This window comes from Anabrus simplex, chromosome 1 (assembly GCF_040414725.1).
Source record: "Anabrus simplex isolate iqAnaSimp1 chromosome 1, ASM4041472v1, whole genome shotgun sequence".
Lineage (NCBI taxonomy): Eukaryota > Metazoa > Arthropoda > Insecta > Orthoptera > Tettigoniidae > Anabrus > Anabrus simplex.
Window position 1 is genome coordinate 489,251,250 of NC_090265.1, and position 27,445 is coordinate 489,278,694.

The 27,445-nt window shown below is 40.3% G+C and overlaps 1 protein-coding gene across 1 annotated transcript in view; it reads left to right on the forward strand.

The window, feature by feature from the left end:
* Positions 1-27,445, forward strand: part of sfl (N-deacetylase and N-sulfotransferase sfl) — an 814,105-nt gene that overhangs the window by 678,362 nt on the left and 108,298 nt on the right. Inside the window, exon 5 of the mRNA XM_067135314.2 lies at positions 27,055-27,255. Coding sequence (XP_066991415.1) covers positions 27,055-27,255 — 201 coding nt within the window. The remainder of the gene's footprint in view (positions 1-27,054; positions 27,256-27,445) is intronic.

Sequence of the window (27,445 nt, forward strand, 5' to 3'; positions counted from 1 at the left end):
GCAATAATGCCATCTTGAAGATGAGTGGCAGCAGAAGAGACAAAACACACATCAGCTAACAACAGTAATGTTACATGAAGGAAGGTCATTTACGTCATCCTCCTTTCGTGATTTACTTTACTTCTACTACTACTACTACTACTCTTTTTCCTTTCCATTTCGATGCTTATTTTCATTATCTTCCTGATCACATGGTTTTGCACCTTACAGGAACAATCACGATAACAGTGATCATCATCGCCACTTATCACCTTACCATGACGATTGAACAATATATCCAAGCCAACAATGCTCGCCATCGATCGACTTTGAATTCAGATTTCAAATTCGAAAAAATGTATGAGACACGAAGGACTGGAAATTGTGATGTCTGTAACTCTTGTTATGTACACGTTTTTAGAGAGAAGTAATATTGTTTTTTGTATAATTCGCTGCTGGCTTTGTAATGTGATGTGTCATCACATCACGCACAAAGGGAACCTGAATGGTAAGAGTAATTAGATTCCCCTCGGGTCCCTTCTCGCGTGACCACTCATATGAAGATGTGTATTAAGACGAACACGCAGCCCCCTTCCCCGGCTAGAGGAATTAACCAAACAATTATAAATCCCTGGTTCAACCGAGAATCGAACCCAGGGCCCTCTAAACCTAAGGCTAGAACGTTGACCACTCATCCAAGGAGACGGACGTGTTATTGGAGTGATGTTAAAGTTTTCGTCTTAATGTTCCAAACGCTTTCTATCAACTTGGCAGGTTCGATCCTGGTTCAGTCCGGTGGTATTTGAAGGTGCTCAAATACTTCAGCCTCGTGCCGGTAGATTTACTGGCACGTGAAAGAACTCCTGCGGGACTGAATTCTGGCACCTCGGCTTCTCCGAAAACCGCAAGAAAAAGTAGTTCGTGGAACATAAAGCCAATAACATTATTATTGCAAACGCTTTATGTGAAAAGGGATGAAAATGAACGACAAATATGACACGGAAGAAATTTTAGAGAATAAATATTATTTACTCCTCGTTTCGTTCAACGCGATAGCTGTCCGGTATAAACTGTAAGCGCTCCAGGACTTGCAGACAAACCTGTATTTGTTAATGGAAAATAGCGTGTGTACAAATGCAATCTGCACAGGTCTGCGAACGTGGGTAAGGTATGTGTGTTTGAAGTGGTCGGCCTTTGATGTATGGCCCAGTGGCTCGGGACCTGGGGCGATACGACCTCGCTGTCAGATGACAAGTTAAGCCATTCATCTCTCCGCGCAGCGCACATCATTTGCACCACTGGAGGGCACACACGGAGTCAGACCCGGCGCGTTCGAGAGCCGAACCTCACAGATCAGTTAGAGAAACACGATCTATATCCGCACCGCATATGTTTTCGTATGGCCGTTCCATTACAGAAATAAAAACAACAAAGTAACTTATTCATCTACCGGTACTTCCCTAGCAATTCACGATTTTTTAAAATTACGGGATTATTCATGAGACGTTGTCGCCGCTTAATGAGCTGAAGACTTTTTGAGCAAAAAGAAATGTCATATGAACATGTCCCCTGTTGTCAATACTTACAGAGTTAAAATAATTATTTGAAAGTTGTTTGTAAAACACACTTCTTCGTGATTTTCTCTCGTTGCAAAGGTAAAATAAAATAAAATACTCTCTTCACAAATAATTCATTATTTAATTGGCTCGCGTCCTGAAGTTCAACATGTGTTTTGAATTACGTAACAGCTTCGGGCAGTGATAATTGAGGGAGTTGGCTTCTGGCCTCTTAAAAATTTTCTGTTGACATACTAATAATTAATGAGCTGGGTTTTTATAGTTGAATAATGACACAAAGATTGTTAAGAAGCGATAATGTAGTTCACAATATATACGTATTTACAGTTGGCTTTACATCCCACCGAGAGATAGGTCTTGTGGTGATGATGGGATAGGAAAGAATAGGAGTGGGAAGGAAGTGATCATGGCCTTAATTAATGTACAACCCCAGAATTTTCCTGGTATTGCACCCGTCCACCTCCCGAGTCCCAGACTAGCATTTATCTCAGGGGTGTCGGTTCATTATTTAAGTCATCAAATATAAATATAGCAGCATAAATGAACACGGGAATGAAGGAGCAATTTAAAATTAAAATGGGGAAGGCTCGATTGTAAACTTGAATTTAAGGACTCCATGATAGGACTAGGAAGGCATCAACTAACTACAATAAAAAGATTATGAGAATGGTTTCCTTTGAAATAATTTGCCAGAAAAAGCAGTTTATTACGCCATCCGACGTACGAAACTTTGATACATTTGGCAACGATATTTAAGTTTTCCACACATGTTACATAAACAAATCACTTGCTATACCGCAAGTGGTATCAATATCGTGCTGGGTTGCTTCTGAAATAAAATGACATTTTGAGGTATAATTTACGGGTCGATTCCATTTGAATCGAACCGTTGTTCAAGGATATAGCTTCCTTCTATCGGGAGCCCGAGCATAACCCATGTTACGGTCGGCTTCTCGATTTAACTAAGATGATGTACTCCGGCTATATACATTTTTCCGAGACCGGTACTCGGACTGGGTAATGTTTCTCGTGAATTACGAAAAATGGATTACACGGACAGTTCCTATCTTACGATGTCCAGCTGATGCCATACCACTGAATTAGCATTTATATTTTATTTACACCTGATTTGAAATGTCACAAAATAGCCTCAGTAGACTACTGCCACAGATGAGATAACGAGAAGCGATGGGAATTACCGTGCGGAAACCGTACGATAACGAGGTCACAAATGACTAATATTTATCACTCTGATTATTCAACATACGAATCGAGGGATGTTGTCACCAATTAATTAATTAATTAACTATCGTCAGAAATATTCATTTATCCATGAAATTATCATCCTCGAAATTATTATTATTATTATTATTATTATTATATCCCTCTTGTGGTTATTATTATTATTAAATAGGTGACCCAAGATATTATTATTATTATTATTATTATTATTATTAACGTCACTCAAGAGGTTATTATTATTAATGAACCGGTCACTTCCGCCAAATATATTAAGATATCGGTCACAATTATAATTATTCACTTTTTTTTTGTTAGGGGCTTTACGTCGCACCGACACAGATAGGTCTTATGGCGACGATGGGATAGGAAAGGCCTAGGAGTTGGAAGGAAGCGGCCGTGGCCTTAATTAAGGTACAGCCCCAGCATTTGCCTGGTGTGAAAATGGGAAACCACGGAAAACCATTTTCAGGGCTGCCGATAGTGGGATTCGAACCTACTATCTCCCGGATGCAAGCTCACAGCCGCGCGCCTCTACGCGCACGGCCAACTCGCCCGGTTAATTATTCACTGATCAACCAACGTCATCATTACTGTTATTATTAGGACAATTATTATTAAGCTGACCGCGATGATTTAACATCGTCCTTACATTATTATTATTATTATCGGTTGCATATTATCATTTAGATTCCCGTTTAACATCTTTATCAACGCTCAATTAATTAAGGCGGTCCAATCATTTATCTGCAATATTATTATTATTATTATTATCACGACATCATGATTGTCATCGCTCGTCATTACAATAATTACAATATACGATCATTTATGTGAAATCTGAACTCTCACTATCCTCAGATCCGTAGTATCTCGACGAATAGCTGTGCAGTCTATTTATTTCGTACATGCTGTCACGGGTTCGAATTCTACCCGCTACGTAACTCAGTATTTCTCTGTGACACTGCCCGTACATTTTACACTCATTTCAATATCCTAAGTGTCTCTCGTACGGAATTTATTTCCTTTTCTATCTCAATATTCCTTGATTCATTTATTTCTCACAGAATTATCAACTGACTTATTTATTCCACTTTTGACACCGTACGACCTTTTATTATCTGACTGCAGATTCTTTAACATTTTTCTATCTCATTTTGATCTACGCCTTAGTTCATTCTCCACAAATAATCGTAACATATGGAAATTATATTTACCAAAATTTGACAATCATGGTTTCGTAATATTAGTCCTACGTGTTCCGGCTAATGAATTGCAACTTTAAGACACGACATTTAGACGTAAAAATATATTGGACCGTAATTTAAACCACACGTTCATTAACATGTACGGATTATTAGCACCGATCTTAAATTTCAATATTATTAATTTATCAAGTTAAATTACCACATACTTTAATTCCGAAGTAAAAACGACCTCCCGTCATTAAATGATTTCCGACAAAATCAACACCTGATCACTTAAAATTCCAATATCTCATGAATTATTATTATATCCAAATTAAATTTTTAAAAAAATTTCTTCAACAAAAGTAGTTTTATTTTTATTTATTATTATTAATTTAAAAAAATTATTAATTTTCGCCTGTTACACGGTAGTCCACTCTTAATATGTTTAACGCATAACCCCTTTTACAATTTCGATTTATTCTGGCACCAATCAATCCAGATACGATTTACTTGAAATATTATTATTATAATCGCTTCTCACAAATTTGAACAACTTCACTTTGAAAATATGAACATACTAATCACAACAAAACACAACTGGTATGGCGAAGCTGGATTTTCCTTCAGTGTCATTACATAGCTCGTTAAAATGACAAAACAGAAAAACACATATCGGGTCTTATTTAACTATCATAACCAAAATCAAATGAAAGAAAATTATTCTACAAAGAAATATGAATGCATGCATGACTTAACGTACTACACTATATATACAAATTTACATCTTCAACAAACTGAATACATAAAAGACCCGATTATTTACATTGTTATATTTACTACTGTCCGTGCTACAAATTTAGGATGGGGTCGTTAAGCGACTCATCTTGTTACAGAAGGTAACCAAGTCTATCAAATAATTCCCATTTTTCCCATCACGATAACATTTCCCAAATATTATTTACAGTTTAGTACTCATCTTAGTTATCGGTATTCCATTACAGCTTTGCAGATGAGAGGCTCCTTTCGGCCCCTCTCTGCATTTTACTCCTCCATTCTTGATGGCGTAGTTCCACAAAAGATTTCCTGGCACATTACCATTTTACACTAATACCTTAATTATCACAAAACTTTCACCATTGACAACGTTAACACTGAATACTTTAACTTTTATACAACAAATTAATATCCTAGACCCAAAAATTTAATATTTACACTATTTTAATCTTCGTCCAATTACCGCACAATGGACCTGGACACGTACGACGAGGTGTCAAATTTTACGCCCGTCGCGATTTATGTCGTCCGACGCGATACGCCCGTTTCGTACGGCACTCTTGAAGTGTTCATGATAGCGGTTCGATATTGCAAAGTACAGGCTATTATTCCCTTAAAGTACTGTTCGTCACACAGTCTGTTATTTACGTACTTATTGCGGTGCAATTTATATTACTCTCTTACAGTGCAATTAATTTACTTCACTGATATTTATAACTGACAAACACTGTCCTACGTTAACTATTTCCAGTTCATGTTGCTTGAGCGCGATCACATTTTACAAACACTGGCGGATGCTCGCGCCATTAAATGTTGAGTTACTGTATGCCCGTAAAATTCGAAGTTAGCTGCGACCGACAGTTCAGCTCCAGAGATTCAGTTCAAGTGTGTCGGCGAGGATCCCTTGTCCCGTATATATGGATGAAGCTTTCTCCCGCGGATTCATTGACGTCATACCCCTGAGGGAGGGGGTGGATTTTTAATATCGGTACTTGCACTCCGAATTGGACGTTAAAATTTACATCAAATTAATCCACTCCGCTAGCATATTTGCTAGATTAAATATGAACTCCTGGTGATCACAGATTTAGGAGATACAGGTGGATTTAGCTCCTCACATTTCGCGCCTTCGGAAGCGTCCCTTACAACGTGGTCTTCGTCCAGCCAATGAGATTCAAGCTGTCTGGTTTCCAAGAAATCCAACCTCCAATTTATTTAATTTGCCAATAATTATTGATTATTTTTCCATGCGTGACATCTAATAAATTCATTACATCGATCCGTGTACTCACAATAATTTATTACTGATTAATTTTGAGGTTACGAGAATATCTCATCCATCATTCCTTAAGATGGTATCCCTGAGTCTTCCATCAAATTTTTACGATTGGCCGGCAAGCGGTCACGTGATTTAAATCTCCACCTGCCCGAACCTAGGCTAGCGAATGTACTGGCAGCCGCTGTAGCTTTCCATGACGTCACGGAATTTCCGTCCTGCCAAAAATATCCCAGTGCATTACTCACGTAGCGAGCTTCCTTTGTCAAACTATCCCTTTCTCTTTCTGACCAAGACTTGTTTGTGGACTCTATATTTCCTTGTTCGCCATCTAATGAGATCCCCTGCTGTGAAGTAGCTAGATTTTGTTGTGTCGAGCTAATCCGTCAGGCTCCAGTCTGTCGTCCTTCCTTCGCTCATTATTTCGACATTACATATATGAAATGTTTTCAACTACACTTCTGTATTTCAATAAATGTACCATATATTATTTTATCAATCAAATCATGACTGACTATGGGCCCAAGTCACTCGGGTTCAGTATGAAAATGGAAAACCACGGTAAACCATCTTCAGGGGTGCCAAGAGTGCGGTTCGAACCCATTATCTCCCGAATGCAAGCTCACAGCTGCGCGTCCCTAACCGTATGCCCAACTCGCTCGGTGATTCACAATAAATTTTCATTTTCAGAATACAACCTATTTAAAGAGAATGTTATGTCCGATAGCTTCATTCTTGCTATCTTTCATGGCTCCTTAGCCCACAGAAGCAGTCAGTTTGTAAGGACTAAGGGAATAGTGTTTGTTCAGAATACCAATGCTGGTGGGCGAGTGGTTAGCGTGTTATCTTCTTCAATCGAATGTCGTGAGTTCAATCATGGCTGAGGGATCCATCTTACCGTACGGCAAGTTGGTCGCGTTGTTTCGGAGATATTTTGACGTTTGTGAAAATCTAATAATCACAGAACTACTACATTTCAACAAGAACACTCAGCTGTGTATGATCAAAAAGATCCTGAATTCCGAACAATATGATACATAATTTTCTAGTTACAGCGATGATAAAAGAAAATGGGAAACAGAAATTAATAGAACCCGGAAGTTAATACTCTATTAAATAAAGAAATATGCCCTGAAATTACTAAAATATACTTCATTAAGAATTTGTACTTTCGAAATATTGCAAAACCTACTGATTTTCACTTTGAGATTTTATTTCGCTGTAAACAGACCACACTATACACTGACATGCCAAATGTCATGGGGTAGAGATCTAGTATCCTGTTGATAAGGATCTAGTATCCTGTGGGCCCTCCTCTAGTTCGGCCAAGTTTTAAAATTCATCGTGGCATCGATTTCGCAAGTGGAGAGATTCTGACCCATGCCGTTTCGATAGCCACCTACAGCTTCCTGCTATTTGGAGGTGCAGGGTCTTCGTTGTGAATGGACCTCATCATCATGTCTCATAAATGCACGACAATGTTCATATCAAGCTAACGGGCTGGGTACAGCAATCGTTGAAATTCTCCAGAACGCTCCTCGAACCAATTATGGACAACTTGGGCCCAATGACACGGTGCATTATCCTGGTGAAATATCTCATCGTTGTACGTGAAGTCCATGAAGGGTTGCATGTGATGACCAAGCAGTCACTGATGAACGACCTGTTCAGGTGGATCGGCCCATGCCGCGTTAACACACAGCACACCATTATGGAGCTACCACCAGCCTGTATGGTGCCTTGTTGACAACTGGGGGTCATAGCTTCATGGACCCTGCGCCATCTACCATCAGCTCGAAACCACTGAAACAGTGACTCATCAGACCTAGTTACATGTCCCCAGTTCTCCAGGGTGCAATTAGCAACGTCACACGGCCAGGTGAGACGCTGTGTCCGGTGTCGTGCTGTTAACTAGGCCTCTCTGGTAGGTCTTCAGCTCTCATATCCCACTGACCCTGCACTGACGTGCTCGATATGGCTGTGGTACCTACTACATTGAATGTGGATGTGATCTGAGCTTGTCTGTTACCACGGACAATTCTAGATAGACCCCGCTAACACGATATTTTTTTTTTGTTAGGGGCTTTACGTCGCACCGACATAGATAGGTCTTATGGCGACGATGGGATAGGAAAGGCCTAGGAGTTGGAAGGAAGCGGCCGTGGCCTTAATTAAGGTACAGCCCCAGCATTTGCCTGGTGTGAAAATGGGAAACCACGGAAAACCATTTTCAGGGCTGCCGATAGTGGGATTCGAACCTACTATCTCCCGGATGCAAGCTCACAGCCGCGCGCCTCTACGCGCACGGCCAACTCGCCCGGTAACACGATAATTAAGCATCCGTGGTCCGCCACTGTGGTGTTCAATGTGCGTGGTAATGCCTTCCATTAGGTATTCTGATACACACGTAACACCGTTGATCGAAGAATGTTAAAATGTCCGCACAACTTCGACAGTGTAATATTCCATCCATCTGGCCTCCACTATTATGCCCGGTTCGAAAGGCAAAAATTCACTTCGCCTTGCCACGACCAGTACAGACGGTGTTTACACCCACTCTCGAGATTGTCAGATCACACCTGATACAGGTCTGGGCACTTTCCAGATGTCACGGTATCACGGTACGGTGGCGCCACTGACTGTCACCTTAAATACTGCTATCCAATGACGTTTGGCATGTCAGTGTTTAGTAAGAGTTAGGAATTGAAATTGTACATATTGTTATTTAGAGCAAAACATTCAGACATAATTACCTACATGTCTGCCTCTGTGGATCAGCGGTAGAGTGTCGGCCTCCGGATCCCAAGATAGCGGGTTCAAACCCGGCAGAGGTAGTCGGACTTTTGAAGGGCGGAAAAAAGTCCATTCGACACTCCATATCGTACGATGTCGGCATGTAAAAGATATCTGGTGACACATTTGGTGTTTACCCGACAAAATTCATTAAATCTCAGCCATAGACCCCCAAGAGAGTTTCGGTTTACTCGGTCTGCCATCTAGTGGGGGCCTAGAGTAAAACGGAACGTCGAAATTGACGAGCAGACAGCCAGATGGCGTCAAATTGAAATGTCTGCACATGGTAGCTGAGGCCATACGATTATTATTATTATTATTATTATTATTATTATTATTATTATTATTATTATTATTATTATTATTATTACCTACATGACAATCATTTTTCATTAACTTGATCCCAAAATGACTTTCATTGTTTACTTGTTATGTGTACGAGTACACTGCCAAACTTAAAAGGATGAAAACTCTCTCTATAATTTTTTTTTTAAAATTTGCTTTACGTCGCACGGACACACATAGGTCTTATAATGACGATGGGATCGATGGGATAGAAGTGGGAAGGAAATGACCGTGGCCTTAATTACGGTGCAGCCCCGGCATTTCCCTGGTGTGAAAATGGGAAACCACGGAAAACAATCTTCAGGGCTGAGGACAGTGGGGTTAGAACCCACTATCTCCCGAATGCAAGCTCACAGCTACGTGACCCACAGAAATTTAAAGCAACAATTTAAGAAGCTTTCCAGCTGGCCAGGCGTGATAAAGTACCAGATTCATTTGGTGCGAATGATCAAATCAAAAATAATAAAATCCCTCGTTAGGTAGAAATAGATATGTGAGCTAAGTAAAATACAACTCCGATTTTATTACTCAGAAACAAATAAATACAGCTCGCTGTATCTTGCATAGGTCTATTCTGGTGGCCGCGCTGAACTTTTTTTGAATTAGTCCTCACTCAAACGATGATATTTTTCCACAACCATTAATTAATTTCTTTCACAAGAGTAAAACAAGAATGATACAAGAATGGTAACAGTTTAAATTACAGCGATAGTGTTATGTTATGTGTACGAGTACACTGCCAAACTTAAAAGGATGAAAACTCTCTCTATAATTTTTTTTAAAATTTGAATGATCAAATTTAACAATAAACATAATCTTAATTATTTAGTTTAATTAATAGTCGTCTTCTTCTTTTTCTTCTTCTTGGGGTGCCTATCCGTTTCAATTGTTGGCGATCAGCATGACAACACATCCTCTATCAGTAACTGATCTGAAAAGTCCCTCCGAACTTGTGTTGAACCATGTTCAAGTTCCTCAGCCAATAAAATTTTCTTCGTTCAGGTCCTCTATCTTCCCATGGAGATCCAATAGCAATAAAGCAAATCTTCGCCTATCCCTGTTCTGAGTACTCGAGTTTACGATATTTCACAGTCAAACGAATTTCTTTCTGCTTTTCTAATGGTTTTCTTATGGTTCATGGTGTGGGTTACTGTAGTCAGGTCCTATTTCGAGAACCGTGGGCAACGGCTGAATGGCCTAGTACGTGGTCCTGAAAATCGAGATACCAGTTGCTGCGGAATGGGTGTGGGCATCGCGGACATATTCTGAGTCATGGCCCTCCTTGTGCTCGGGCGGCTAGGACTATACAATCCACCGGTGGTCCAGGGGAGATCATCACTTGGACTATGTGTAAGTAGGGTAGCATCCTGCTTTACAAACTTACCGAACTCAGAACATTTAAAGCAAGTCTCAGACCTATGGTAGATTTGGCAGTTCGAAGGACGAGAATTGTCTCAGTGGATTCACCATGTGAGGGTACAGATGAGGATGAAGTTGACAAGTTTTATGAAGCATTGAGTGACATCGTAGTCAGGGTCAACAGCAAGGATAGGATAGTGCTAATGGGCGATTTCAATGTGAGAGTTTGAAATAGAACTGAAGGATACGAAAGGGTTATTGGTAAATGTGGGGAAGATATGGAAGCCAATAGAAATGGGAAGCGTTTGCTAGACTTCTGCGCTAGTATGGGTTTCGCAGTTACAAATACATTCTTCCGGTTAGGAGCGCGCAGCTGTGAGCTCGCATCCGAGAGATAGTGGGTTCGAACCCTTCTGTCGGCAGCTCTGAAGATTGTTTTCCGTGGTTTCCCATTTTCACACCAGGCAAATGCTGGGGCTGTACCTTAATTAAAGCCATGGCCGCTTCCTTCCCATTCCTAGGCCTGTCCTCTCCCATCGTCGCCATAAGACCTATCTGTGTCGGTGCGACTTAAGACAAATAGAAAAAAATACATTCTTCAAGCATAAGGCTACTCACTCCTACACATGGGAGGGTAGGGGTACCAGATCCATAATAGACTATATCTTAACAGACTTGGAATTCATGAAATCTGTAAGGAATGTCGGGTTTTACGAGGATTTTTCGATGATACAGACCACTATCTGATCTGCAATGAACTACGTATCTTTAGGCCTAGGATAGAGAAAGTGAAATCTGTCTGCAAAAGAATAAGGATAGATAATCTCCAGGACGAGGAAATTAGAAGTGCATAGATAGGATTAGTGAGAAGTTCCGAACAGTGGACAGTTAAGCAGGTTCAGGATATAGAAAGAGAATGGGTGGCATACAGGGATGCTGTAGTAGAAACATCAAGGGAATGCCTAGGAACAGCTGTGTGTAAAGATGGGAAAAAGCGAACATCTTGGTGGAATGATGAAGTGAGAGCAGCTTGGAAACCAAAAAAGAAGGCTTATCAGAAATGGCTCCAGATAAGGGCTAATTCAGACAGGGAATTGAGCGTAGATGAAAGAAGCAGAGCGAAACAAATAGTTGTTGAATCCGAAAAGAAGTCGTGGGAAGATTTTGCTAATAACCTGGAAAGGCTAGGTCAGGCAGCGGGAAAACCTTTCTGGACAGTAATAAAGAATCTTAGGAAGGAAGGGAGGGGAAAAAGGAAATGGACAGTGTTTTGAGTAATTCAGGTGAACTCATAATAGATCCCAGAGAATCACCGGACAGGTGGAGAGAATATTTTGAAAATCTTCTCAACGTAAAAGGAAATATTCCTGGTGGTGTCGCGAACAACCGAGCTCATGGGGAGGAGGAAAATGATGTTGGTGTGATTGCGCTCGAAGAAGTGGAAAAGGTGGTAAATAAACTCTATTGTCATAAAGCAGCGGGAATAGATGAAATTGGACCTGAAATGGTGAAGTATAGTGGAAAGGCAGGGATGAAATGGCGTCATAGAGTAAAAAAAAGTTAGCATGAAGTGTTGGTGAGGTACCATAACTTCAGATTGGACAAAAGCAGTAATTGCACCTATCTATAAGCAAGGGAACAGGAAGAATTGCGACAACTATCGAGGCATTCACTGGCATCTTGGAAGGGAGCGTGCGATCAATGGTGAGAGGAAGTTGGATGAAAACCAGTGTGGTTTCAGACCACAGAGGGGCTGTCAGGATCATATTTTCAGTATGCGCCAGTTAATTGAAAAATGCTACGAGAGGAATAGACAGTTATGCTTGTGTTTCGTGGATCTAGAGAAAGCATATGACAGGGTACCGAGGGAAAAGATCTTCTCCGTACTAGGGGGCTATGGGATTAAGGGTAGATATTAAAATCAATCAAAGGCGTTTATGGTAACAATTGGGCTGCAGTGAGAATTGATGGTAGAATAAGTTCTTGGTTCAGGGTACTTACAGGGGTTAGACAAGTCTGTAATCGTTCACCTTTGTTGTTCGTAGTTTACATGGATCATCTGCTGAAAGGTATAAAGTGGCAGGGAGGGATTCAGTTAGGTGGAAATGTAGTAAGCCGTCTGGCATATGCTGACGACTTGGTCTTAATGGCAGATTGTGCCGAAAGCCTAATATTTTGGAACTTGAAAATAGGTGCAATGAGTATGGTATGAAAATTAGCCTTTTCGAATAGTAAATTGATGTCAGTAGGTAAGATATCCAAAAGAATTGAATGACAGATTGGTGATGCAAAGCTGAAACACGTAGATAATTTCAAATATTTAGGATGTGTGTTTTCCCAGGATGGTAATGTAGTGAGATTGAATCAAGGTGCAGTAAAGCTAATGCAGTGAGCGCGCAGTGGCGATCAACAGTATTCTGTAAGAAGAAAGTCAGCTCCCGAACGAAACAATCTTTACATCGGTCTGTTTTCAGACCAACTTTGCTTTACGAGAGTGAAAGCTGAGTGGACTCAGGATATCTTATTCTTAAGTTAGAAGTAACATACATGAAAGTAGCGAGAATGATTGGTGGTACAAACAGGTGGGAATAATCGCAGGTGGGTACTCGAAATGAGGAGATAAAGGCCAAGTTAGGAATGAACTCGATGAATGAAGCTGTACGCATGAACCGGCTTCGGTGATGGGGCCATGTGAGACGAATGGAGGAGGATAGGGTACCGGTACCTAGGAGGATAATGGACTCTGTTATGAGAGTAAGAGAAGTAGAGGGAGACCAAGACGACGGTGGTTAGACTCAGTTTCTAACGATTTAAAGATAAGAGGTACAGATCTAAATGAGTCCACAGCACTAGTTACAAAAAAAGAGGATTGTGGCGACGTTTAGTAAATTCCCAGAGAGTTGCAGACTGAACGCTGAAAGGCATAACGGTCTATAATGATGATATCATTGCTGTGATGGTCTTTCAAAGCAATCCTTAATATCCACCTATACAACCACATTTCATAAGCTTTCTAGTTTCTGACTCGATGTTTGCGTCAAGGTCCTGGGCTCAACTCCGTACAACAGTTCTGGGAGGATATAACATCTCAATATTAGTATTTTACATTTGAAGGATAGATTGTTAAACTTAAATAGCTTCAAGATCCTAGAAACGCCGTCCAGCACTTTTCTATTCGGTATCTCTTGTTATCTTCATAAATATCACCTCCAGAACCTTGAAGTTGAGGCACTTGTGATCGGAACCAGAGCCGCGATTACGCCTTTTGTTTGTGGACTTCACAACAGACTCAGAATCAGCAAGGATGCCATCCATACCGTTGTCTTCAGAGCACTGAAGGGATTCATCATATTATTGAGACATCAATTACATTCGTCCTCATGTTGACCCACTCAGTACATCACAAATCACGTTTGTCATTTCCTTTGTTCATAACTTGGGCTCAGATTTCTATAGCATGTCTTTATTTTCCTGGTCTGTTTATATAAACTTATGTTGAATTAAATACACATCTAGGTTTTGTGAACACGATGACATGGTTCTTATTGGTCATGAAAATGAAAACCTACAACCTGTTTTCCAGTCATTGACCGGGTCAGGGATGTAATGAATGAATCATATATAGGCTGTTATTACAATGGGGTCGCCACTCCCAAGGTGATTTATTAATGAGTGATAAATGCTATGAAATGATAATGGAGAGTGTTGCTGGAATGAAAGATGACAGGGAAAACCGGAGTACCCGGAGAAAAACCTGTCCCGCCTCCGCTTTGTCCAGCACAAATCTCACATGGAGTCACCGGGATTTGAACCACGGTATCCAGCGGTGAGAGGCCGACGCGCTGCCGGCTGAGCCACGGAGGCTTCTTATTGGTCATATAAATTCATATTTTACTTTACTTTATCAATCATTATTTAACGAAAGGTTTATTCATATTCTAAAGGCTGAACCTTGCAGCTACAACCACCGAGTTCTGTCATGAGCGGTTCTCTTTATCGCTAAATAAGAGCCACAGATCGTTCTGGTGGCCATGATTTTGAAATAGGGCTGTCTTCGCCGTCCTCTTCCCCTCCTGCCTACAACTTTTCCTTCGAAGATGTTGCAAAGGAAATCATCAAAAATGTTACTCACGGTTTTTGCCTTCCTGAAAAAGAAAGGTATAAAATCATGGTTTTGTTCATAGTTCAATATTATAACGGTTTTGTTCTCACATGTTCTGTGCTGATAATGCGAAGCTGTGTGTGGGGGACGAAGGGGGGTATTTTGGATTATCATTCCTCGGAAATACTTTGTGGTTAACTTGAGGCAGATGCATACCTGATAATAATATTAATAATGATAATCTCTAGCCCCTGGAATACTTTTAAAGGCAACAGACACCCTTCAGTCGGTAGAGACTAGGTGAAGAAACTGTAAGAGTGATGCGGTATCTTTCGGGAAATCAAACTCTTTTCACTGTAGGAAAGGAGGATCGCTGTTTGAATATAGCTACTTTGCTCACCGACTGGATATTAATCCAGGCCTGCCGTCTACAGTTCGATTGCTGCAAATATTGTTTTCCAATATTTTCGAATGAGCTGACAGCGTGCTGTTATAATCCTGCATTCCTGGCTGCTATCGTTTTGAATGCAAACATTTTATGGAAAACTGCGTATTACCAAGATTAACCTTTTGACGAAAGGTTGTGAATAAGACGAGTTTTAGTCAGCGGAATTACTTCACAATTAACAAGTCTTTATTAGTTGGTAAAGGAATGCGTATACCTTTTTATGGTGACCTTAACAAAATGTGTTGATGTAAATCAGAACAATTAAAGGAGTGGTTATAATCTATATAATATATTTATTGAACGAATCAGCGACTTCCCGCAAATACGGATTGCCACAATGGACAAAGTAAGGTATATCAGGATACAGAATGTTCTATTAAATCATATAGAGATATAGTGCTAATACGGATTTTTTAATTATGGAGGTCCGAACAAATGAGATTTCAGGATGTGTACAGATCCACGTACGGTGGTGGTAACTATTCTTTCAATGCTGTTCATAGGCAGGTCGAACTTCTTCGAGAATTCTATGAACAAGGTAGGTATTGTGGCACGAGCACCAACCATTAGGCCGATAATCTCTATTTCATTCAGCTGGTATTTATTTTTCTAGAACGGGATTGTGGGTGCGTAAATATTCTGCTTTTCAAGGTGAACTTCAGTAGACTGGCCGCCATGGTGCTCGAATTTGATGATCGGATCAATAATGAAGCCCTGCTTGTCGTTATCTTGAAAGGCAGTTATGTCCAATCCTCTTGTGCTCCCTGTCGTAGACAAATTATGGACTTCTTCATGTACATGGAAGTTTTTACTACGGAGTTCTTCTGCAATATTCTCTTCTTCTTCTTTTCCTACCGTTTTTCCCACACCTGTGGGGTCGCGGATGCGAACTGCGTCGCACATGTGGATTTAGCCCTGTTTTACAGCCGGATGCCCTTCCTGATGCCCACCCTATCTGGAAGCATGTAATCACTATTGCGTGTTTCTGTGGTGGTTGGTATGTTGTCTGAATATGAAGGGAAGAGTGTTGGGACGGACACAAACACCCAGTCCCCGAGCCAGAAGAATTAATCAGAAGTGTTTAAAATTCCCGACCCAGCCGAGAATTGAACCCGGGACCCTCTGAATCGAAGGCCAGTACGCTGACCATTCAGCCAACGAGTCGGAGGGAGTTCTTCTACGATCAGTGATCTTATCTTGTGGTGACGTGAGTTTCCAGTGCTTCGCCGTAGGGACAAGAACCCAGAACGTGAGCCAGTGTTTCTCTCTGACGCGTCCTGAGTTCTGCCCGGAATAGTTCGTACTGCAGAAACATTTGATGTCATTTTGATTGCCTCTCGCCATTCGCTACAAGAAAGTCCCTGGTGATGCCTAATCCTATTATTGGCCGGAGTGTACTCTTTATACAACTCTACACCGATCCCCTTCTGAGGCAAAGAGCACCAAGTTGCCATTTCACGACTTCTTAGTTCTTGGCGGATTTTTGTTGGATTTGGAAGGTCACTGCCTTTATTGGAGAATCGGTTAATATCTGTGATGCTGAGGGCCTGTAGACAATGCGTCGTTTCGGATGACAGATCACGCATCGTTAAAACGTAGCTATTGGTGGCTCGGCGAAGAGCGTTGCATGCGCTTATTTGTTGCAGATGTACTTCCCAGGTTGCTTTGAAAAGTCCGAGGCCTTTGAATCTTAAATCACAATACAGAGCACCATCGGGTGTATCCGTGGGTAACTGCAACATTTCCTTTAGAGAGCTCTTTACCATTTTGTCAGCGGTTTTCAGGAAGTTAAGCGGTACTTGTCTAATTTCAGCGGTCGGAACAGCATTTACGAGAGTAGGGCTGACTGCTTTGTTCAAAACAATGTGAACTTTTGATCTGCCTTTAACAAAGGTGAGGCTGTAGGTACTACGCATAATTTATCCATGCACTTATTATTATTTGTTTGATATTTTGTATTATTACGATATCAGTAAAAGTTTGTGTAATTTCAGTTATTCTGGGACTAAGATGGCAAAATCTGCTGATACCTTAAAGAAAGTATCATCCATAAGAATCTAACTGTAGAAACCTCACCACTCTTGCCCCGTCATCTGTGTAGCTTTGAACAGCAATTGACAAATAAATACACGCTGACTTCAGAACGCTAATTTTTTAGTATGTTTTAAGCATGTTGGCCTACTACAAAAGTCTGTCATTGAATTAGACATTTTGGTCTCTTTGTCGGTTTAATAAAACTGAATGGACTTTTCAGAGTACTTCAGTTCCATTTAAAATTTAATTTTATGCATGTAAGTACACTTTGTTACATAGAACTATTCAGTACTTTCTTTCACCACCTTTGACTTCGATAAGGACTTAACGCGACATGTTATACTTGTGATGTCTTCAGTAGAACGTACCTTAATATCCCCATCCTGATGCCTCTATTATTCAAAGTAAGAGTCCGCAGAACACAGCAATCACGAGTTACAAACCGACAAATGTTTTGTTCGTTGAAGACAAAGACCAGTAAGAGCACTTGTTGTTAAAAAATACTAAAATGCGTGTTTAAACTGAACTCAAGTTTTGTTCACACGAGTCACGAGATAATATTTGAGAATTCATAGACCTGATTTCTTCGGCGAATGTTAAGTGTTAACACTGCTGTTAAGTAGATTTAACACACAATTTAACAAAATAACCGTCTCGACTAGAATTGTTAACACTAACAAATTAACATGGCACCAGCTCTGTCTCAAACCACTGAATAGTTGTTAAAATATCAAAATGTTAGCATCTAGAAGACGTCTGAAGCTTTACTGCTGTATGAAAACTATCTATAAACTGAAGAAGGGAAGGAATGACCCATACTAAGGGGGAAAAAAACGCCTTTTTAGAGTCATCAGAAGAAAGTGTTCTACAAGGATACAAATATACCAAAGCCACAATGAACAAGATACTAGAAGAAATTGAAAATAGGTTAGACTTTCCCACAGACTGAAACTTAACAGTGACAATCTCTCCATTATGTTCTTAGCAGATGACACTGCGTTGATAGCAAAAAATCAAGAACTGGAACTCAGGGCTATTAGAATGCTTGAAAGCATTGGGTTGGAAGTCAACGAATCCAAGTTTTCCGGCATTATAATAAAGGAAATATTAAAAAGGAAATCTCCGTATATCAGAGAAAAAAAAATATTTTTCTAAGACAGTTACCACAAATCGTAATAAAGTTATTAATAACCTAAAAGATAAACTGGAGAAATTAATCGCCACTCCACTTCTGAAACTTGATCAAAAAATAAAGATACTAAAGAACACACATGGCCAACGCTTGTGTATCCATTACAGAATGCCCCGTTTAATCAGTTGTCAAAAGGATTCCTTAAGGACGTAGACCAGTTGTTAAAGAGGTTGCTCAAACAGATTCTTTAACTTCAGATTGATATTCTGGACACCATTATTTATTTACGTCTTCTTATTCTGCTTACCCTCCAGGGTTGTTTTTCCCCTCAGACTCAGCGAGGGATCCCACCTCTACCGCCTCAAAGGCAATGTCCTGGAGCTCCAGACTCTGGGTCGGGGGATACAAGGGGAGGATGACCAGTATCTCGCCCAGGCGGCCTCACCTGCTATGCTGAACAGATGCCTTGCGGGAGGATGGGAGAATTGAAAGGGATAGACAAGGAAGAGGGAAGGAAGTGACCGTGGTCTTAAGTTTGGTACCATCCTGGCATTTGCCTGGAGGAGAAGTGGGAAACCACTGAAAATCACTTCCAGGATGGCTGAGGCGGGAATCGAACCCACCTCTACTCATTTGACCTCCCGAGGCTGAGTGGACCCCGTTTTAGCCCTCGTACCACTTTTCAAACGTGCCTTGTGAGTGATCATAGTTTTACACACACACGCGCGCGCGCGCGCGCGCGCGCACGCACGCACTAACGCCACACTACCTTGAACTCGGCAGCCCTGAAGATGGTTTTCCGTGGTTTACCATGTTCACGCAAGGCAAATGGTGGGACTGTACCTTAATTGAGGCCACGGCTGCTTCCTTCCCACTCTTAGCCCTTTTTTATTCCATCGTTCCTTTAAGACCTATCGCTAGATTATATCATAGAGCAAAATGCAGCGAAGTACCAACAAATATTATAGTCCTGTATTGTACCTCTGAACGAGGTTTGACCATATTCCTTCCTATTCTAAGTTATGTGCTTTTCGTGTGTGCAGTCGATTATTCTTTGCTATTCTAACTGTAAGTTCCATGTCCAGTCTTTTTATGAGCTTTGGTGTCCAAAATTGCGTGAATACATAAAACCTTCTACCCGTATATCGCAAATTATGACCAATTTTACTGTATTAAATCTTAGACGATATACTGTAACTACGATACATTCTGCGACCCGTCCGAGTGCCTAAAGAGTCTTGGTGCAAATGTTTGTTTTGATTAGTGGAGGCGTGTAGATTTGTATAAAGAACAAACAAACTTGTTCTTGAGTTTATAGATATAGATAGATAAGAGTTATGTTTGCCAATATATAACCTATAAGTAAAACATCCTAAAGTAGAATTGGGATTGTTTGTGCTCCCGTGTGAAGTAGACATTTTATGGTTCATTATTTTCTGTACCGGTGAAACTCGGGGACATAGGAATCCAAAACAACGCAAGAGTTTTAAAAACAACAGTGTCAGTTCACTCTGTTCGATTCACTGGCTGAATGGTCAGCGTTGAAGCCTTAAGTTCAGAGGGTCCCGCGTGCGACTCTCGGCCAGGTCGCGTCTGATTAATTCTTTTGGCTAGGGGACTGAGTGTTTGTCCCAACACTTTCCTCTTCATATTCAGATAACACACTACACTACCAACCACCACAGAAACACGCAATAGTGATTACATCCCTCCATACAGGATTGGCGTCAGGAGGAGCATCCGGCCGTAAAACAGGGCCAGATCCACCTGTACTACACAGTTTGCAGCCGCGACCCCACAGGTGTGAGAAAACTAGTAGTAGTAGTAGTAGTAGTAGTAGATGATGATGATGATGATGATGATGATGATGATGATGATGATGATGATGATGATGATGAAGACTGTCAGTTCACTCTAGTTTCTCCTCTGACTAAGTAGTTGTCGATGTCAGTCCAATGTCTGCGAGGGTTGCTGCTGATCTGTTTCTTGCAGACACAAACAACCGATTTATATAACTATTGGTCGTTCCATGTGGCTGGTCACGTAATTGGCGGCTGAGGTACAACATGAATGAAAGTGCAGCCGTCGCACGCCACTGTCAGGAACCGGTTCTTTGAGTACCCAGGAATGTGCTGTGCAGTGCTGCGGGACGCAACCATTCAGTAGCCTTCATGAGTGTCAACAAAGCGTTCGTCTGTAGAACAAGCTATTCTTCAAACCACACATCAGCTGCCCGTCTCATCTACCATAAAAAGTGGGTACTGGAGTACGTAGACAAATTTACGTCATCACCATCGTATACTGTGAAATAAATCCATGCATTTACAGTAAAAAGAGCGCACTTTTTAAAAAACAAATCTGTGGGGGATCACTGTACGTCTTAAAAGACGGTATTGAAAGACGTCAAAATACATGGATGTTGGAAAGGCTCTTCATTTTTTGGAACAAGGCGATGCCTTATAAAATACCTTATAAAATACGACGTAATCTTCTTCGAATATACAACAGCTAAGAAGAAGCCAGCATTCAACCTACTCTTCTTCTTTATTACATCATTTAGTGCACAGTGGTCTTTTATAATATACAGCGCACCGAACTTTACATAACTTCCGCTCAGTGCTTCGTCAATTGGAAGAGTTATTATGTTTAATATATCTCTACTCAAATTCCCACATGGTATGTACCTTTAAAAAGACTGTACTTGTGTTTACATTGTTTATGTTTTTCTTCGATATTTACGCTTTAATTTACTTCAGGCTGATGATGACCTATTACTAGGTCGAAACTAGTCCCTATGTAATTTTCATTTTGTATTGAAAAGGTGGACCAATAATAATATATTATTTTAATCTATTATGAAAATATGTATTTGGAATTTTCTTTCAATGTAAAGAAACACGTAATAGTTTGTCTTTGGAAAAGCCACCTTAAGAGGGGTGAAAATTGAAAAATTAGATGAATTCTTTGTCTGAGGATACTTATATCTCAAAACTAAATATGTTACACGCGTGAAAAATTGTATTTGGAATCTCCTTTAAAAATAAAGAAGCACGAATTTTTTTGGAGGGGGAGGAATCAACTTAACGGGCTGAGGTAAAAAAAGGATTTGAATTATTTTTATGAGGATACCTATATCTCAAAAACTGAAGATGTTAGAGGCATGAACATTTGTATTTGGAATCTCCTTTCAAAGTAAAGAAATACATGTTCTTTTGTCTTCGGAAAATTCTTTGTATGAAGATACTTATACCTCAAAAACTAAAGATGTTAAAGACGACGTGAAAATTGGTATTTGGAATCTCCTTTAAAAATAAAGAAACACGCGCTTTTGGGGAGGGGGAATCAATTTAACGGGTAGGAAGGGGGGGGGGGTGAAAAAGGAGTCGAATTACTTTTATGACGATACTTGTATCTCAAAAAGTTAAGATGTTACAGACATGAAAATTAGTATTTGGAATCTCCTTTAAAAAGAAAGAAACACGCATTTGTTTGTTTTTTCGGAAAATAGACATAAGGGGTGTGGGGTTGAAAATAAGTAAATAAGGAGTTGAAATATGTTTATGATGATACTTTATCTTAGAAACTGAAGCTGTTACAGACGTGAAAGTTGGTATTTTGAATTTTCTTTCAAAATAAAGAAACACGTATTTTTTTATTTTTTGGAAAGTCCACTGAGGACGGGAGAGGGGTGGAAAGAAGTGAAGAAGAAGAAGAATAAGAAGAAGAAGAAGTTGAATTATTTTTATGCGTATACATTTATCTCAAAAACTGAAGGTGTTTTAAAACAGGGTAACAGCATGAAGAGATGTACAACCTTGGCCCTGTGACTTTTTGTCATATCTCGATCCCTTGTACAGTACATCAGATAGAGCTGTATATCTCGATGTCAGGTAAATTTCATACATTTTACACGGATGTGTTATACTTTGACACACTTATACGAAATATAGAATCGTCAAATTCGGCACGCACATTGGCACGACCATTGGCCATATGCGAGCCAAATTTTATGATTTTAGCTGCCACATAATTATCCAAAAAATAAAGCAATGTGAGAAAACTGTACCCAAATTTCACCCTATTCAAAGTTTATAACTCAATCTAACCCATAAATTGAGGAGATACGAGGAAATATCATAGAACCAACCAAGTAGATCGCTAAAAGAGGCGTCATATGGTGCAGTCCGTTTGTCGATATGGCGCACCGTTTAACAGCATTTAATCTGTAAATGAAGGTCTGCAATTGTAAACATGAATCGATCTACTGTATATATATTAATTGAAGTCGATTTGTAGCGATATAGAAAATCCACTTAAGAGGGGTGAATTAATTGAAAAAATAGTTGAATTCTTTGTATGAGGATACCTATATATCAAAAACTAAATATGTTACACATTGAGTGGGGAGTGTGAAAGGAAGTGAAAAAATTGAATTCTTTTTCTGGAGAAGCTTGTATCTCAAAACTGAAGGATACAGACGCAGAAATTGGTATTTGGAATCTCCTTGAAAAGTAAAGAAACACGCACTTTTTGGGTGGGGTGAAACTCCTTTTTCATCCCCCTCCCTTCTTACCCGTTAAATTTCGCTATTTGCTTTACGTCGCACCGACACAGATATGTCTTATGGCGACGATGGGATAAGAAAGGCCTAGGAAGTGGAAGGAAGCGGCCGTGGCCTTAATTAAGGTACAACCCCGGCATTTGCCTGGTATGAAAATGGGAAAGCACGAAAAACCATCTTCATGGCTGCCGACAGTGGGGCTTGAACCCATTATCTCCCGAATACTGGATACTGGCCGCACTTAAGCGACTGCAGCTATGGAGCTCGGTACCCGTTAAATTGATCCCCCCTCCCCAAAACGCGTGTTTCATTATTTTTCTAGATTTGCTGTTACAATACATACTTCTCGAATCGATAGTGAGGCGTCTGCAATTGTAATTAAAACTCTCTACACTTCGACTTTTACTGGCAGTAGAAATGGGGGCCTTCTCCAACTCCTGTGTACCTGGCATTAGTTTGGAGGACCTGCCATTGTAATGAATAATTCCGTTCTCAATTTGATTAGCAGAATGAAAGGGAGCTTGCAATTCTGTTTAAAACTCCCCTACCCGATTGTGTCTGGCAGTAGGCAAGGGTGTCCGCCATAATTTCCATGCGAGTGTCTTATTTTCCATTATAGGCGAGTTGTTTACGACTGTTTATGCTCGACGATAATTATAACTCTATTTTTTAAAATATTCATGTATTTCTGTCGAGATGTCGCTTAACAGTTGAGTTTACTGGACAGGTGCAGAGCGCATGCGCTGGGTTATTGATTTTCCGTGACTGGATCAAAGACCTTCACAATGTCGTATGTTTTCAAAGCTTTGATAGATGGTTATCATAACATAGCTTTATTTCAAATACAAATTGTTTGTTGTACAGTTGGTAAAGTGAATTTACGGGAATGTGCCGTGTAGTTTTTTGGAATATTGGAAGTAGAAGGTGCATTGGTGTTAATATGTGTGTCCGACATGTTTGAATTTGTTATTACCGAGCTCGATAGCTGTAGTCTCTCAAGTGCGGCCAGTATCCAGTAATCGGGAGATCGTGGGTTCGAGCCCCACTGTCGGCAGCCCTGAAGATGGTTTTCCGTGGTTTCCCATTTTCACACCAGACAAATGCCGGGGCTGTATCTTAATTAAGGCCACGGCCGCATCCTTCCACTTCCTAGGCATTTCCCATCCCATCGTCGCCATAAGACCTATCTGTGTCGGTGCGACGTAAAGCAAAATAGCAAGAAAAAAATAAATAAATTTGCTATCCTTAACTTACCTAATTGGTCAAACAGTTGTATCATAATGAAAATCTGAACTCTGATTGATGGAGAACCTGTATCATAATGAAAATCTGAACTCTGATTGGTGGAGAACCTGTATCATAATGAAACTTAAACTATACTGAGCCTCTTTACGATTCAGTTTTCTGGCATATACTGTAATAACTTACTTATATTTCGGCATCGTCGAGCATAAACAAATTTACCCAACTGGAATGTGACTGGCATTAGGCAAAGTGGCCTGCTAAAATTGAAACTCACCAACCTGAGTGTGACATGCAGTAAGGTGACTGGCATTAGGAAAAGGGGGCTGTCGTTATAATGATAACAGCACAACTCAGTTTTGACTGGTAGTAGGGAAGGTGCCTGCCATTATAACGAAAACTCCTCGACTGGAATGTGTCTGAAAGTAGCAAAGGGCCTGTCATTATAATGAAAACTTCCCAGCTCGATTGTGAATGTCAGTAGGTAAGTGAGCCTGCTGTTATCGTAGGAACTCCCGAACTCGATTGTCAATGGCAGTGGAAAAGGGGGCCTGCCATTATCATCACAACTCCGCAACTCGCACTTTACATTGGAAACAGCATTTGGGGACCTCCCCATGCTGTTTCTCGGATAACGCTAAGATACACGCAATTTAGAAAAATCTTATTCACTGCATGTACAGTAATTTACTTCGAAATCCATATACAATGTAGAATACCGTGGCGAAGCACAGGTGCATTTGCTAGTATTTACTGTATATAAAATACATACCAAAATCCCACTTTTACTTGGTAATATTTAAACTTTAAGATACATTTTCTATCAGGTTGGAACAAGAAATGGCAGATATTTATCTAATTAATATACCGAGTGAGTTGGGCGTGCGGTAAGGGTCGTGCAGCTGTGAGCTTTCATTCGGGAGATACTGGGTTCGAGCCCCACTGTCGGCAGCCCTGAAGATTGTTTTCCGTGGTTTCCCATTTTATTGTATGCTAGGGGCTTTACGTCGCACCGACACAGATAGGTCTTATGGCGACGATGGGATAGGAAAGGCCTAGGAGTTGGAAGGAAGCGGCCGTGGCCTTAATTAAGGTACAGCCCCAGCATTTGCCTGGTGTGAAAATGGGAAACCACGGAAAACCATCTTCAGGGCTGCCGATAGTGGGATTCGAACCTACTATCTCCCGGATGCAAGCTCACAGCCGCGCGCCTCTACGCGCACGGCATTTTCCCATTTTCACACCAGGCAAATGCTGGGGTTGTACCTTTATTAAGACCACGGCCGCTTCCTTCCCATTCCTAGACCTTTCCTATCCCATCATCGTCGTTAGACCTATCTGTGTCGGTGCGACGTAAAGCAAATTGTAAAAATAAAAACAAATTCATAAAGCCATTGAAAAGGGAAGGCAAAACAATATGACTATGATAGACATATCAAGACGAGTTATCTGACTTATTTATAACGAATGCTGCGGAACAGACGTGGGTCCTCTAATAATAATAATAATAATAATAATAATAATAATAATAATAATAATAATAATAATAATAATAATAATATTAGCCTTCTACGCCACATTCAATGCTTTACATCAAGAACTGCAGGATAAAAAAGCGAATATATGGATAGATTTTTACCAAACAGACTAAGATTCTCACCACGGAATTTTAATTCGCATTGGCTGCAGTTTTTAAGTGCTCTTTGTTGCTCGAGCAAATTCATAGGCCAGGAGAACGAGATTGTTCTGTAGCTCTGAGCAATTGAGAGCATCTGTGTGCAATGCGTTTGTCGTAGTACTAATTACGCCCTTCTCCGAATTTGGCTGTATGCTGCTACGGTCTACATTGCTTCGCTGTTGTACAGAATAATTATTGGGATGACGTCAAGGAAACTTTAGGGAGAGGGTATAGCATATTAGCGGCTTTCACATCGCTGGCAACAGGTTCTACACAATGCTGCTGAAGGAGTGTAGACGTTCCACAGAGCTGTCGCTTTTCTATCGATTGTAATTAATAGTTGTCAGTAATAAGGAAACAGACTTCGTATTATCTTTATTCATTCCTGATTCCATTATGATTCTCATTGGTGGGTTTTTCTTCTTCAGTGTGTTGTACGTTGCATCGATACAGACAGATTTTAAAGCGATGATGGGAAGGGAGCGACTGTAGCGTTAATTAAAATACACCCCGTCATTTGCCTAGTGTGAAAATGGGAAACGACGAAAAACCATCTTCAGGGCTACCGACACCGGGGTTCGAACCCACTATCTCCCGAATGCAGCCTCACAACTACGTGACCCGAACCGTGCAGCCAATTTGCTTGGATGATGTTTAAAGCGGTGATTGTCGACTGATTTTCTGAACCTAGATCTCTCTAACACAATGTCATCTGTGATGCCTATTTCCTGAAGATCTTTCCAACTTCGAGCAGTCAATTGTTTTTTACTTTCATTGATAGGGCAAGGTTCAGAATTCTTTTGGTCAATCTCTGATTACTCATTCTGAGAATATGTCCATAAAATTTCAAACGTCTTTTCCTAAATGTGTCTGAGATTTGCTCTAAGCGTTGGTACAGGAATTATTTATTATTATTATTATTATTATTATTATTATTATTATTATTATTATTATTATTATTATTATTATTATTATTATTATTATTATTATTATTATTATTATTATTATTATTATTATTATTATTATTATTATTAAGCGCTAGCTCGATGGTACAGCTAATCGGCCCCTGGTCAGCCTTAAACTTCTGTTCAAGTCCTAAACCAAGAGAAAAGGTGGCTATGAAAAAATGTGTACAGTACACTAATCCAGAATGTAGATCATGTCTTAGAATTAAATTAGTCGTGAACATTAATCTGAATATAGAGGTTATTTTGTGCTTGTTTTAAGGGACAGAGGAACTGTGTTATCGGTTATAGTTGTCTTTCTCTATGTACTCCTTCTCCTACTTTTATTCTTGTATTTACAGAGTATTAATTATATTGCAGTTTGATCAGAAGAGACTCTCGGCCCGAGCCCTCGATACGCTGCGCCGTGCTGGGAGGTGCCACTCGAATCCCAGTTGTGGCTCACGATCACCGTTCGGCCGCGCGCTTGCGGATAGATCCTAAGGTGCTAGTCTTCGTTGAGACCACATACTCGCGTCTGGGTCGCGAGATCGCCGAGCTATTGGTCTACAACCGCATCAAGTAAGTCTCTATCTCTCTCTACAATTCTAGATAAACCTACAGATAATTCTAACCTGCAATACAGCAAACAGTCTAGATCTGATTTCTAACAGAATATTACACCAATAAGAATTTTAATTTGTGACTAAACCTTGTCCTTTTCCGTGTTAAATATGGTCAGAAATATTGTTAATGTTATAATTATAAGCTT